Source organism: Camelina sativa, chromosome 17, assembly GCF_000633955.1.
Source record: "Camelina sativa cultivar DH55 chromosome 17, Cs, whole genome shotgun sequence".
Classification (NCBI taxonomy): domain Eukaryota; kingdom Viridiplantae; phylum Streptophyta; class Magnoliopsida; order Brassicales; family Brassicaceae; genus Camelina; species Camelina sativa.
Genome location: NC_025701.1, coordinates 15,888,769 through 15,903,785, shown reverse-complemented (window position 1 = coordinate 15,903,785; position 15,017 = coordinate 15,888,769). Strand labels below are relative to the sequence as shown.

Below are 15,017 nucleotides of genomic sequence, written 5' to 3'. Positions count from 1 at the left end.
ACTTTTTATCAAATTAGTTTTTCAAATTTTTAAAGAACAATACCTCCTTCATTCACTTCCTTATAAAATAAGGTAATAAAATCTATATACATTTACAATTATGTTTGTTATCTTTTAAAACACTTAATTTCTATAAAAAATTAAATATAAGTAAAGTTAATTTGTTTATTAAATTAATTATTTAATGTCAATGGCATGATTGTAAATATGTATGAACTTTATGATTTATTTCATAAATGTCTCTAAATATGTATATATAGATATATTTAAAATTGATTTAATGATGAACATGAAAATGATAATTTTGCATGGATTAAAAGAAAAAACTTTATTGTCGTGAGTGATGATGGATAAAGTGAAGTGGCTTGAATTCGAATTTTTCATTTCTGAAAAGAGATATTTTTTCATTGATTTTTGAATTTGAAAGTTGATGATCATCATTATAATAAAATTATGTCGACTTGTTTGGAGAATTCGTCCCGTTTGATAAGGTTGATTTTTTTTCCATATCTCTACTCAGCAATTGATATTATTGATTTTTCCTGCATTCATTCACATGTCCACATCATACCCAAAAATGGATTCATTTATCTATTGTGATATTGCATCAGACGAACATACTTTGTACAGATGATATAGGCCATGAATGGAATAATTTTTTTAATTTGTTTTTAGTTTTTGGTTTTTAGATTTTAGTTTTTCTTTTCTAAATATTTGGTTATTAGAAAAAGTCTAAAACATTTTTAAAAATAATAATAAAATTTGAAAAATAAAAGAAAAACACTAACGATTAGAAAAACCACTATAGCCGAAAGAATTCGCGTCATGGAATATGCCCGCACCAAGTTCGTAAACTCGATCCAACAAACAGTCACAACCATGGTGAAAGAGCATCCACTCCAGAAGGATCAATGCATCGAGTTTGAGTTAGCACGTGGTGCGGTAAGGGCAATGGGTGTTAGGAAGGATTATGTGGAGATGATTAAACTTCACAACAACTGGAAGTCAGCAGAGTTCATTCATAAAGGAAAAGGGAAAGTTTAATTAAGGTTTATTATTATCATACTTAACATTTGTTAAGAGATCTACCCATCTATCCAATGCATGTATTTTTCGTTCTTATTAATTTCAATTCACATGTATCGTCGGTCGGTGTGCATGTTTAATAATATTAATCTATTTTATAAAGTGATTTTAAGTGTTTGTAGTGAGTATTAACAAAAGCCAAAACACAAAAACAAAAATGTTACTAATGATCACTCACTAGATCCGGTTGGGCGGAGCCAAGAGGCAAACATATAATCTCAACTTTGCTCACAAGTTTCAGGATACCATATCGGTCTAAAGCGGACCCAAAATCTCCCGGTTCATTATGGGACATTTTGTCAGCCTTTAATTATATAGCTTATTACTCGACAAAGGTAAACCGATAATTAAACCAAGTAACCGGATTAAAGTTTTTTTTTTGTAACATCTGATATTTTTAACTATTAAGTAGAGTTGTTACAATAATCCTCATGGATGAAGCATGATAAGCTATTAGGAACAAAATTGTGAGATACAAAAGACTGTTGTAATGGTAGTATATTTGTAGCGAGAAAATCTGCAGCCTTGTTGTGTGTGCGTCCTATCCAATTGAATTGCACATCCTAAAATTTAGCTTTTCAGTGTTGTATCTCTCGAAGCCAATTATACATCCCAAAATTGATTGTGGCGCCTAAGAGAAAGTTTACTAATTCTTGACAACCTCCCTCAAAGACAACTCATCGGTACCCTTTTGACCAACAATACTGCATAGTTTGTAGAAGACTCTGACATTCACTTTCCAAAGCACTGTTAACTTTCATACCTCTAGCTTGAAGCGTTTTTGTACGTACCAGTGTCATTTCTTATTATCCAACCAGATTGGGATTTTCGATTCACATTGGTAAAAGATGCATCATAGTTGCATTTGAGCCAATCCATTGGTGGTTTTTGCCATCTTCTATTCTAAACCGTGGTGGGTGTTATGCTTGGAGTGAGTATGGTGGCTATGTACTCTTCTGTGGTAACCCATTCCTTTGTATAATTTCTTGCTAGTCGGAGTGCTTGTATCCACGTTTGTTGTCGCTGCTGGAATGTAAGGATATTGCAACTTTTCCATAGTCGCCAAAGTATCCATATAGGTTGTTGTTTGAAATGATTGAGAGTGTCATCATGGTGATTCGGAAGTAATAGATCTAGCTTGTCTTCAAAAGGAACCTGTGTGTAAGTTACAATTGGAGAGAAGTGGCCTGAAGCGCTCCATACCGATTGTGCATACAAGCAGGTGAAGAAAGTATGATTTGTTGTTTCTTCATACTGACAACACTATTTGCAGATGGTGTTGGTCGTGATGGGTCGTCGACCTAGATTTTCTCCTATATGCAATATTTGTGTCACCATTCGCCAGAGGAAATGTTTGAGCTTCGGTGCAGCCTTTTGTTTCCAAATCTTCTGCTTTAGTATATTGTTGACTGGGATTAGATGATAGTGGCGTCAATCAAGTTGGACTGCAAGATGATAAGACAACTTAACAGGGTATATACCAGTCTTGGTGTAATGCCCGCCTAGTATATCATAATTATCTTGTGAATAGAGCTTGATTCGCTGAATTAGCTCCAAATCATCTGGATGAACTTGTTCTGTTAATTTCTCTGTGTTCCATGATGTTGGAGTAGTCATGTTCCACTCACTCAGTATAGTTGGTATTATATTCCCTCTTGGTCTGGGGGGTCGTGGAGGGTCTGATGGCAACTAAGGATCATTCCATGCATCTATTGAGTTGCCATTACCAACTAAAACTCTCAATCCTTTCTTTATTAAATCACGGCCATGAAGAAGAGATCTCCAAAAGAAGGATTCTTTTCTTTTTAAGTTGCATAGAGTATCTGCGTGTCTGGAAAATATTTACCTCGAATTACCTTGACCATTAGGCTATGAGCTTGTTGCATTAATCGCCAAGATTGTTTCCCCAATAAAGCATCATTGAACAGCTCTAAATCTCTGAATCCAAGGCCTCCAGATCTTTTTGGAGTTCCAAGTCTTTCCCAAGCTAACCAATGCATACTATTATTACTCTCACTGGAATTCCACCAGAACTTAGCGAGGCAGCTATTGATGTCTTGAAAATTTTCCTTTGGGAACTTGAAGACATTCATGGAATAGATCGGTATGGCTAATGCAACTGATTTAAGAAGAACTTTTTTGCCTCCAGAGGATAAAAACTTTTTGTTCCAACCTTGGGTCTTCTCTTTGACTTTCTCAATGATATATTGGAACATAGTGCTTTTCTTTCGACCAAACTGCTCAGGAATTCCCAAATATTTACCTCCTTCTCCTTCGTTGTGGATATTAAGAATGTGTCGTACCTTGGTTTTGTTCTCTACTTTAACTTTCTTGCCAAAGGTGATAGATGATTTGACCAAGTTACCAGCTTGCCCTAATACTTTCTCATATAACGACAATATCTCCTTGATTTTCTTTGCAAATTTCACATTTGCAAGAGTAAAAAATAGGGAGTCATCAGCGGAAAGAAGATGATTGACCTCAGGACTTCTATTGCTGATCTTGATACTTTGTAATTTTCTCGCTTTCATGTTGTTTTCATTAAATGAGAGAGAACCTCAGCACACAGGATGAAAAGGTAAGGAGAGAGTGGATCACCTTGTCTGATTCCTCTTTATGGAACTATACGGCCTCTTGGGAACCATTGATCAAGACATAATAACTTATAGTAGATACACAACTCATGATCCAACGTATCCACTGGAAACAGAAGCCCATTCTCTTCATTGTCTCTTTAAGGAAGGTCCATTCAAGTTGATCATTTGCTTTGGATATGTCAGTTTTTATCACCAGCCTGCCGTGTTCATGTGTTAGGACTGTGAAAGACCTTGTGTGCGATGATGACATTGTTTGTTATAAGTCTGCATGATACGTAAGCTGCTTGATTTTCTGAGATGAGACTTGAAAGATGCTTTTTTAAACGATTGACCAATATTTTAGAAATTGTCTTGTATGCCATATTACAGAGTGCTATTGGTCGATACTCTGACATTGCTGATGGAGACGTCACCTTGGGTATGAGGCATATGTTGGTACGGTTATGAGACTGATCGAGAATTCTTGTGTCGAAAAACTGTTGAACCTCTTGTATTATAGCCGGATGAATGTCTTCCCAGAATGTTTGATAGAAAGCACCAGTAAATCCATATGGTCCTAGTGCCTTGTATGGCCTTACAGAAAAAATCGATGCTTTAATTTCATCAATAGTTACTGGTCTGATCAAATCTTCATTTGATCATTTGATCGCATCTGTAATTCTGCTAGTGTATCCATTAAAAACATCTTCATAGTCTGTGTTGTTCGTCGGGCTGGATTTGTATAAGCTCTGAATATATTCCTCTGCAACTGCGGATATATCTACTTCATGTCACTGCATAACGCCATATTGGTCTTGTATTGCATTGATTCGCTGTTTGGAATGTTTTGGTTTTGCTGTTGAATGGAAATAAGCTATTCCTTCTTGCATCCATTGGTTTCGGCTTTTAAGCTTTCAATATACTTCTTCATCAATATAATTCTTCTTGATCTCTTTAGGGCCTGTCAAAATGATAAGGGAGCTTCATTAGTGATAGCTTTATCAAGCTTGTATCTGGAATGAGAAATTTTCTCTGCAGAATTCATTCTATTGGTTTTCTTCCAATTGGATATGTGCTTTCTACATTGTTGAATCCTTTGAGATAATGGAATAACTCTGTCATTCTCAAATTTCCATCCAGACACAACAGCTTCATGGAATCCTTCTTTGTGGCCATTCAACTATCATAGATGAAGCTTTATCTCACCAATATCAAAAATGTAGGTTACTAGAGGTCTATGATCTGATTTCCTATACTCTAAGAATTCTGTAACTGATGCTGGATACTTTTCTACCCAGTGTTTGTTGGTCATTGTTCTATCTAGACAACATTGAACATAATGCTGACCTCTTTGACATGCCCATGAGAACCTATCTTCCACTGATCTTACATCCACTAGGTTACATTCTCAATTCATTCATCTGAAATCCCTAAAAGAAGCTTCTGGGCTAAACCTGCCACTCTTTTTCTCTTCATTACTTAAGATTTCATTGAAATCTCCTAATAGCAGCCATAGTTGGGACTTTCTAGTGATTAATCGTTCTATACGTTCCCAAGTGTGATTACAAAGGCTAGGATCTAGATGTCCATACACAAACGACAAGTGAAAAGAGCTTCCATTGAAATCGACCATGCAATCTACAAGATTAGGAGAAGCAAAATAAACAGATAACCCTACTTTCAATATACTGTCTATCCTCACTAAAAGCAAACAGACCTAAACTTAAAAGGAATATGAAACATCTTTCATGTCACTTATTCTTTTTTATATCACAAACTGTTTTAATATTTACATAAAAAAATTAGAGAGGCTTTGAACACGTTCCAAGAAAATATATGCATCACCAAAATACAAAAGGGCATCAGGATTGAATCAAAGAGTTACTTCTTCCTCTTGACATAAAAAATGAATGTATATGCATATGATTTAGGCGTTACAATTTTGTCAATAGTTTGAAGAGTTGCAGCAGTGATAGAGATTTCGGTTAATATTGTAGAAAAATTCATTAAAATTTGTCTATTAAAAAGTAAATTTATATATATAAAGACGATTGGGGTTTTCTTCACTATCAAATTGAAGATAGTTGAATAAAACTGTAGAATGTTGGTTTAGAAAAATACAGAGACAAAGAGGAAGATAGTTGAATAAATTCATGACTGTTGGTTTTCATATTTTAATATTTAGAAGTTGTCAAAAATTAAACTGAATAAAATTGTTATTAAAAACCAAATTCTAGAGTTATATTCATGAAATTGAAGAGCTAACATGAAATGAAGATGTTTATCTTAATTATATCTATTAAAGAGTTAGTCAAGCTGCAATTCTTGATAAAAGAAAATTTTAGTGTTTAATAGTATTTGATTGAGAAGCTTAAGTATGAATATATCTAATTACTTAAGCCTTTTTTTTTTGAATGAATGTAAAATTTATTTTACCAAAAAACTATTCGTTACGATCTAGAGAGGATAATAACAAACTAGGGGTAACATAATTATTAAATAAATGTATATATTGTAGTTCTTTTGTTACAAAACTTTCTTTCATTATGCACTCTTTTAACAGGATCTATCAATGAAATGTGAAATTACAGTTGGCGTGGGTGCCAAGCTTTTCTTTCATATTTTCATTTTTGGTGATATTTTGTTTTTTGTTTTGGATTCTATTCAAATCATGCTAGCCAAGGAAGCTCTTTTCCTTTTATCTTTTTTGTTACCGCGTGGTCAAGTCACATTTTTTTTTTTTTACCATTTTCTATATAACTTGAGAGCGAATAAGTTTAGTTACAACAGCAAGAACCAGAGAGTTTTTAAAACATAATCTATGGACTTTGGAAGTAAGAAAACCATAAACATAAGTAGTCTTCCTCGTGAGAGGAGGTGTTTGGACTGCGGTTTTTTGTGAGCATCCGATCTAGCCCCAGCAGCTTCCTCCAAAGCTGGAGCTGAATGTTCCTTTGCAGCTGATGTTCCGGACAGAGATTTGGACTGTGTAAGCGAGAGTTGCGTTCCTTCCATATGGCATATATCAAGGCATGAAAGACAAGTTTTCAAAACGTATTAAGCCTACCATTTGTGGTAGGATTCTTGATCCAGTTTAGAAAGCTTGTGAAAGTGGATGACGGTGTCGGTGTAAAGTGAGAGAAGAAGCTTGACCAGAGATTCTGGGAATAAAGACATTCAAAAAACAGGTGGTTCCTTGATTCAATGTTGTTTAGACACAGGAGACAAGAGGATGGTACAGGCAGATTCCACCGTGATAGCCTATCTCTGGTAGTAAGTTTGTCCTGAACCGTAAGCCAAGCAATAAAAGCCATCTTAGGGATATTACCTTTAAACCAAATTTGAGAAATCCAGGGGATTGTTGGTCCAGGTGGATGCAGGTATCTCCATGTTTTCATCGATGAGAAGGATCCTTGAGCATGATCAGGAGTTAATTGCTAGAGAAAAGTATCCTTTCCCGAACCTGATGCCGGTGTCTTGTGTAAGTGGATACAAGTCCTTAGTAGCTGAACTAGCGGATGACGGTCTCTAGGTATTGCCCATTGACCGTTCTGCGTGACTTCTGAGACCAGAGCATTAAGACTAATACCGGTAACTCTAGGATCCGATTCACCTAGAAGCTCTAGCAAAGGCCCTAAGCCTGTACAGTTGTATTGCCAAAAGTGAGTTTGTTCTCCGAAAGTGATGTTGCATATCACAATAGGCATGGCCAAAGCTCGAAGTTTTGTCAACCATCACCACATCCAGCTACCTATTGCATGAAAATCAGCTTCCCATAAGCTTTTTCCGCGGATTAGATGGTGCTTTGTCCAGGAGACCCACAGTGACCCTGCTTGAGAGAAGAGAAGCCAAATCAGCTTAAGACCAAAATTTTGATTCCAATCCACCAGCCTTTTGAGTCCTAGACCGCCAGCGGATTTTGGAGAACAAACTATCTCCCATGAGACTTTGGCGCCTCGAGCTGAAGATGCAGTACCGCTCCATAAAAACGCATTGCATATTTGCTCCAATTTCTCCAAGCATTTGTTTGGTAACAAGAAAATTGATGCCCAGAAGTTTATAGTGCTATTTATGACTGAATGGAGTAGTTGCAGTCTTCTTGCAAAAGAAAGGTGCATGTTGGTCCAGGATGAAATTTTGTTTTGGACCTTGTCTAGTAGCGGCTGGTAGTCCAAAGCTGTAAGCTTGTGTGAAGTTAGAGGAACGCCTAGATAGCGCATCGGCAAAGAGCCGTATATGAGGTTGTACCTTGTAGCCATCTCTCTTAATGTGTCTCTTTTATTTCCGTCGAGGTAGAGACAAGTTTTTGTCAGATTTATGCCCAAACCTGAAACTGCTTTGAAGTGAGCCAGAATCTCTAGTATTACTGTCAAGGAAGCCTCTTCTCCATCGAAAAAAACCAGGATGTCATCAGCAAAACTGAGGTGAGTGATAAGAGGATTCGAGCACTTTGGATGGGTGTTAAATCTTCCTTGCAAAGCCACTTCATCCAAATGCTTTGAGAGAATATCCATGACCAAGGTGAAGAGGGGTGCAGAGATAGAGTCTCCTTGTCTAAGCCCCTTCTTGCCTGGAAAGTAACCCACTAGCTCACCATTTAAAGCAACTGAATAGGATGGAGTAGTGAGACATGTTGTTAGCCAGTTGATGAAGACTGTAGGAAGTTCAAAGGCATGCAAGATATTACTGAGGAATCCCCAGTCAACATTGTCAAAAGCCTTCGAGAGATCAATTTGAAGGCAGCCTCTTGTGATCGGACCCTCTTTGTTAAAATCCACAACTAACTCTGATGCTAGTAAAACATTTTCGTAGAGCAGCCTGCCTTGAATGAAGGCCACTTGATTGTGTTGTACTGCAAGTCCTGTGAATAGTTTGAGAAGCTTTGCTAGAATCCTTGATATCACCTTGTAGATAGTATTACAACAGGATATTGGCCAGAACTCAGTAAGTTTCTCCGCTGTGACTGTCTTTGGCAGGAGAGCAATGATTGTGGCATTCACTTGCTTCAGTAATTTGCCAGTTTTGAAGAATTCTGTGACTGCTTCAATTAATAATGGCCCTACCACTCCCCATGAGGTTATGAAGAACTCAACAGTGAAGCCGTCAGGACCCGGTGCTTTGCTCCTTGGAAGAGAAAAAAGTGCGGTGGTAATTTACTCCGGTGTCGGGATTGCTGAGAGTGAGACCGATAGCTCCTGTGAGCAAAGGAAACTTTACAGTGCCTTGATTTCTTCTACTTAAAGAGGCTGAACCTGCGTGTTCTTTGTTCCGAGCAGCTGGTGGTAGTAATCCAAAATCTTATCCTTTAGAATGTCCTTGTCATGAGCTTTTACCGAGTTATGGAAAAATCTAGTGTTACTATCTCCTTCTAAGCACCATCTGACTATGGATTTCTCTCGAAGAAAGGTTTCTTCTGCACTTGATAGAATGCTCCATCTGGTTCTGCAAGCTTTCTCCTCATGGAAAAGAGCTGCACTTGGAGTTGTAAGTATCTGAGATTGGATTTGATTGAGAGACTAGAAAGCTTCAGTTGTTCTGGCATGTGTGTTGTTGTAACTGTTTCGATTTAGGGCTTTGCATCCAAGCTTTACTGCTTTGAGCTTCTGACAGAGAGTGAACATGATGGATCCCGGTATGGGAGGCATATTCCAGGAAGATTCCACAATATTTGGCTAGTCTGGGTGATTAGTGAAAAACGAGTAAAATTTGAAGGGCACCTTCCTCGTTTGAGTCTCTTCAGAGGTTGCAACCATTATTGGCGAGTGATCAGATCCTCATGGTGAATCAAATAACACATTGGATTGAGGATACTCAGCCAGCCAAGCTTTGTTTATGAGTGTTTTATCAAGCTTCCTTGTGATCGGATTAGACGGCTGGTTGTTGTACCATGTGTGAGCTGCTCCTCTGCTTGCAAGCTCTAGAAGTTCACAATAGTCAATTGAATCTTAAAATTCAGCCATACCTTGAGTAGGGAGGGTATATGGATAAAGAGACTAGTGCTCATATGAGTGAAGTATTTGGTTGAAATCTCCCAATATCAACCATGGTTGATTTCTTAGCGAAGTGTTATGATGCAGCTCTGCCAAGGTTGCCCACAGTTCCCGTCTGGCCACCATACAGTTACGGGCATAGACGAACGAAATCGAGCAGGTTTGCATTGAAATAGGGTCAAAGACTCCACATGTTATCACCTCGACTGTTTTATTGTAGATGAAGACTTTTAAGGCTGGATCCCATATTAGCCATATTCTCCTATTTGGTACATTTGGAAAGTAGTTATAGTCCGAACGCCAACCAGGAAAGTTACGTGCCAAAATCACATCCGCATTCTCTTGCTGGACATGTGTCTCCAAGATGTCTCCTATTGAAGGTCTATGAGTATTTACCCATCTCTTAAGTTCTTGTTGTTTATGGGTTGAGTTTAACCCCCTTACATTATAACAACATTTTTTTATCTTCATCATCAGTAGGCAAAAGGTGTTGAAAGCTGAGCTTTCAAGCTTGATGATGGGGACGTCCCTGTCCAGGTGACCGTCCACTGATGGAGTGCTTGTTAGCCTTCTGTCCAGGCTTCTTTGATTCTTGGAAGTTTATGCAATCTCAACAGGACCATTGGTAAGATCCTTCTTTACTGATGTCTTCTCTGTCTTCCTTGATTTTTCAACTTTTGAGATAGCCGGTGTGGGAGGCCTCTGAGCCTTTTGAGCGGGGTCCAAATCCTTCCCGGAATGACACTTGCCTTTATCTGACGGTTCCTCCTCTTCGAGTGATTGCAGAACGTCTCCCCGCTTTGCTAGAGAGTTAGAATTTGATGCTTCTCCAGCCTCCGTATGTTTTGGTGGATTGGATTGGCGTTTGACCACTTGCCATTCCTGTGGAGTATCGTTCGATGGGGAATCAAGGTATTTGTGTGTGGAGGTTGGGATCACTTTTATGCAAGTGGTTTTTGTTGGTGTTGATTCGTTGCGTCCGTTCCTTAGAGTCTCTGTTCCACCATTCTGAACCGATGGAGAGAGTGGTATTGGAATACCGGCAACTAGATGCTTGTTAGTCTGACCATGATTGAGCGATACTTTAGCAGCAACTGGCTTGATGTTGTTATGCGTTTGTTCCGAAGGTGCGTTTGGTGGTGTCCTTGTAGGAGGAGGGATTGTTTTGGAGATGTCTGGAGCAATGGGGCAGCGATGATAAAGATGTCTGAATTCCTTGCAGTAGTCACATTTGGGAGGGAGTCGTGGGTACTCAATCCATATTTGGATTTCGTTCCCTTCATTATCCTCAACAAGCACATATTGCGGTAAAACTTTTTTAAGTAAGATCTCCACCTTTATTCGAGTATCAGTGGATAGAGGTTGAAAGCTGGTGCTTCTCCGTATGAAGCGGTTCCCCAATACCTGAAGCAATAGTGCTGAGAAATGGCAGAGAGTAGAGCTGAGGGGGTACAAACTTGAGACTGACCCAGATGGGCAGTGATACTAGCTTGAGAGGAATTAAAGAAGCTGCTTGAGACCAGGCGGTGACTGTGAAAAGACAGTTTCCTGTCTGCCAACACCCTACCTCTAAAACCCATTTGCGGGTAAGCTCAGAATAGATGTAGATGAGAACTAGACCATTGGGTAAACAGCGGATGTTGATTCGCCCTTCCTTTCCCCAAATGGGATTTAAATCCACAAATATTTTACCTGCCGGAGATGGAGTACCATGAAAATGAGCCACGATATGATTCTTCCATGTATCGGTTGATTTGAGGATGACTGAGGCTGGAGCACGAACACGTGGTGTGCCGTCTTCGGTGAAGGTTGGTTGAGCTGCCTTATTGAGATTGTGAAGGCATGGATTGAAACGCTCAGCCCAGGGAAGCTGGGTGTCGTCAATTATGGGTGCAGCTTCTGTTACGATTTTGGAGGCTGAAGGAGAAACGATTGGAGTCGCTGTTGATGATTTGGCTTGTTCATTGGGAGCAGTGTATCCCCCTGGATCTGAGAATTGAGAAGCAGGAAGCGAGGTGGGAGGTTCTATGCCCGTCGAAGGATCCAGATCTGGTGGATCTGAGCCTGAAGTAGCCATTTTAGAAAAGAAGAGAGGGGAGAAAGAAGAGATTTTCGACGGCGGCAAGAGGCTTTTTTAACGCTTTTTTACTGTTCACTACTCTTATGCTAAAGTAATATTTTTCTTCTTTCAAAGTTATAAGGTGGTCCAAAACTGAATTTCATCCAAAACTGAATTTCACCCAATCACAATTGTTAGCAAAACTATAAATAACTCTCTTGACCGAATAAACACGTACATATACCATAAATTGTTAGCCAACAATATATCATACATATCTCTATCTTTCTTATTGGTTTTAACAAACATCTCTATTTTAAACTTAACTCGATGAATGAAAGCGTTTTATGTTCACATTAGAATTAAACAATTATTGTACGCTGAGTAAAGAGACGAGAGGAAGCATACACCACATTAGAATTAAACTCATGGTTTTACTTTAAACTTTACATGTCCCTAACCGAAATCATCTCTAAATCAAATTCCCGGTTCTCTAGCGGTTCTTTAAAATACTAATGAAGGTAAATACATACGACCTATTTTGATCGATATAAACGGACCATTTCAAACAAGGCGGTTCATTTTTTTTTTTTTCTAAGGGGGGGTTATTGGATCCTTGATTTTAATGGATTTGAAATCCTTATAAGATTTGGAAATCCATATGGAATCCATGGATTTTAAAATCAAATAATATGGATTTGAAAATCAAATAATGTGGATTTGAAAGTAAAAAAAAGTGGATTTGAAAATCCTAGAGAATAGAATTCAAAAATTATAAAAGAAATAGAACTTATAAAAATAATCTCTTATGTAGTATTCTCAAGTGAATCAGTCCACATGTTTGATGCTATTGTCTCTCTCCACTCATTGGCATATTCTCTTTGTTGTTCTTGGGTTGTAAGTACTTCAGCATTATCATCGTCATTAATTTCTTCGACAACTTCTTCTGCACTCTCGATTTCTTCTGGAAAAATATCCGTTCGACAAAACTTTCGCAGAAAATTATGTAAACTTTCGCAGAAAATTATGAAACACCTTTGTCTTTTGTATGCAGCAATGCAAGGGGCACTCTAGACAAACTACCTTTAAGAAGGAAGCATAGAAGCAATACTAACAATGTAAGTGAACCATCAAGTCAATCTGAAGGTTCAACAGATGTCCATGCTGAGATGAATTCATTGACAACAGTAACTCATAAACTCTTCGATCTAATACAAGAAAGAGAAACAAGACAACAAAGAGAAGCTGAACAAAGAGAGGTCGAGAAGAAAAGAAATAATGTATGGGAAGCTATCAAAGAAGTTCCTAATTTGGAAGAAAACGTTCGTTACGATGCAGTCAAAGTGATTCACCAATTAGGAATGAAAGAAGTCTTTGTTAGCATGTCCACTGATGAGCGTTATGGTTGGATTTAGCGTAACGTGATGGAGTGCTAATTATTATTAGGGGATCATCCTTTCTGCTTTCTGTTTATAAGTTGAATTATTTTTATTAGGTGCTTCATGATTTTTTGTCTTCGAACCCCTTGATTTTTTATTAGGTGCTTCATAATTTATCATGTCCGATACGTATTGTTATGTTTGTGCATGAACACACTCTTTATGCTTTTTATTATTATCATGTCATTCTTTCTTTCATTATTACGTATTGTGATTTTTTTTCCAAATCCACCCAAATAACTAGGTGGAGACCAAGGATTTCAATCTCTATATTTATAAGTAAAACATATTTTCAAATCCATCCAAATCCAATATGAAATCAAATCCATACTCAAATCTTTAATAATGAATAAGGGGTGATTTTAATTAGGATTTAGAATTCATAGATCCAATAACACAGAATTTTAATAAAGATTTTAAAATGAATGATTGAATAACACATGATTTAACTTGGATTTCTAAATCCATTAAAATCAAGAATCCAATAACCCCCTAACATTTGAGATTTGACTATTTTTTTTAATATCATTTGTAACTAATTGACTATGTATAGTCAAAACTTAAACAACAATTAATTCATAACGTCAAAACATAATTTATACTATTTTACTATCTATTATATAACCCGTTTATAGGATGGATTATCACTTACTACATATGTATGAAAAACAATTCCACTCTATCATTTTAATAAAATCTTCTTTTTTAGTAAAAACTTGTCTTAGGAATTTCACTTCATATGTGTGGAAGTTGAAGGGAGATATCATTCAATTTTATGGACCTAAGTTTAATGGCTCAATACAGACGCATAAACAGCGACGACTAAATGTGTCCAGTTTATCATTAAGGGAAAATATCATTTCCGACCTATACAATGTCAAAAATACCAATTTATACATGTACAAATTTTCAGTGTCAATTTCTACCTATACTCCTATAAAAATCAAATTTCATATCCAACTATAAAAAAACAGTACCAATTTCAAAATCAACATCAACAAATATTAGTCAAGAGCTGACTCAGATGACACCTTTTTTAACGAGGTGGCATCGAGCATCAAAATGACGTCGTTTTGATGCTAGAATCGACCTGGTCTATTATAACAAAGCTTTAACCAACTGATCACATACTTATTCGAAATATTGGGGATGGCTGCTCTTTATTCAAAACTTTATCATCAAATATGAGTGCTCTTTAGTTTCCACGTAAATCACTATGAGAGTTATGTGGTTGTGTTAATCTTTGGAATTGGAGGTCTAGAAGAAGCCTTTATATAGAGAGGTTCATGGATATATGAATCATTGAGTTGACGAAACGTCAAAATTGCCCTCAAACTTTTTACAATATTAAAGAAGAGGTTTGAATTGAACTTTTAGATAGGGAGAAACTTTTATGACGCCTAGTGATCTACAGGATTTAATAGTTAGTTTACAAAAAATAATAACACATGAACGTACAATATCCTTAGAATAATATAGTGTGAGAAACACATTTATATGAGGAAACATTTTATGTTAGTTAGTAGAGATTAATATAATATAACTCACCAACATCTTTTCAAACAGTCCGTTTCATATGATTATAAAGATTAAAGTTTTATACAGAAAGATAATTTATCTGATTTTTTGGCTTTAAGTGTTTTTTTTTTTTTGGCTTTAAGTGTTTTATCCTCGGCTAAATTGGTTTAAAATCAAGTATTAGATGTTATTATCAATATAAATTTAAAAAGAGTGAAAAATTAGAAGTTATTTTCGATGGTTTAGTTAAATTTCTTATAACTTAAAATGGATTGAGTGTATCTGTTATTTTATCATAAGACTGATGACGAGCCAACAATCAATTTCATGGATTTCGTAACATATGCAA

At 36.9% G+C, this 15,017-nt stretch overlaps 1 protein-coding gene across 1 annotated transcript; it reads right to left on the bottom strand.

Annotated features, from left to right (window-relative positions):
- LOC104759525 lies at positions 2,518-3,617 on the bottom strand. The gene is made up of 2 exons (XM_010482433.1): positions 2,943-3,617; positions 2,518-2,775 (listed from the first exon to the last, which is right to left on the bottom strand). Exons 1-2 carry the CDS (start codon positions 3,615-3,617, stop codon positions 2,518-2,520), a joined length of 933 nt encoding a protein of 310 aa, XP_010480735.1.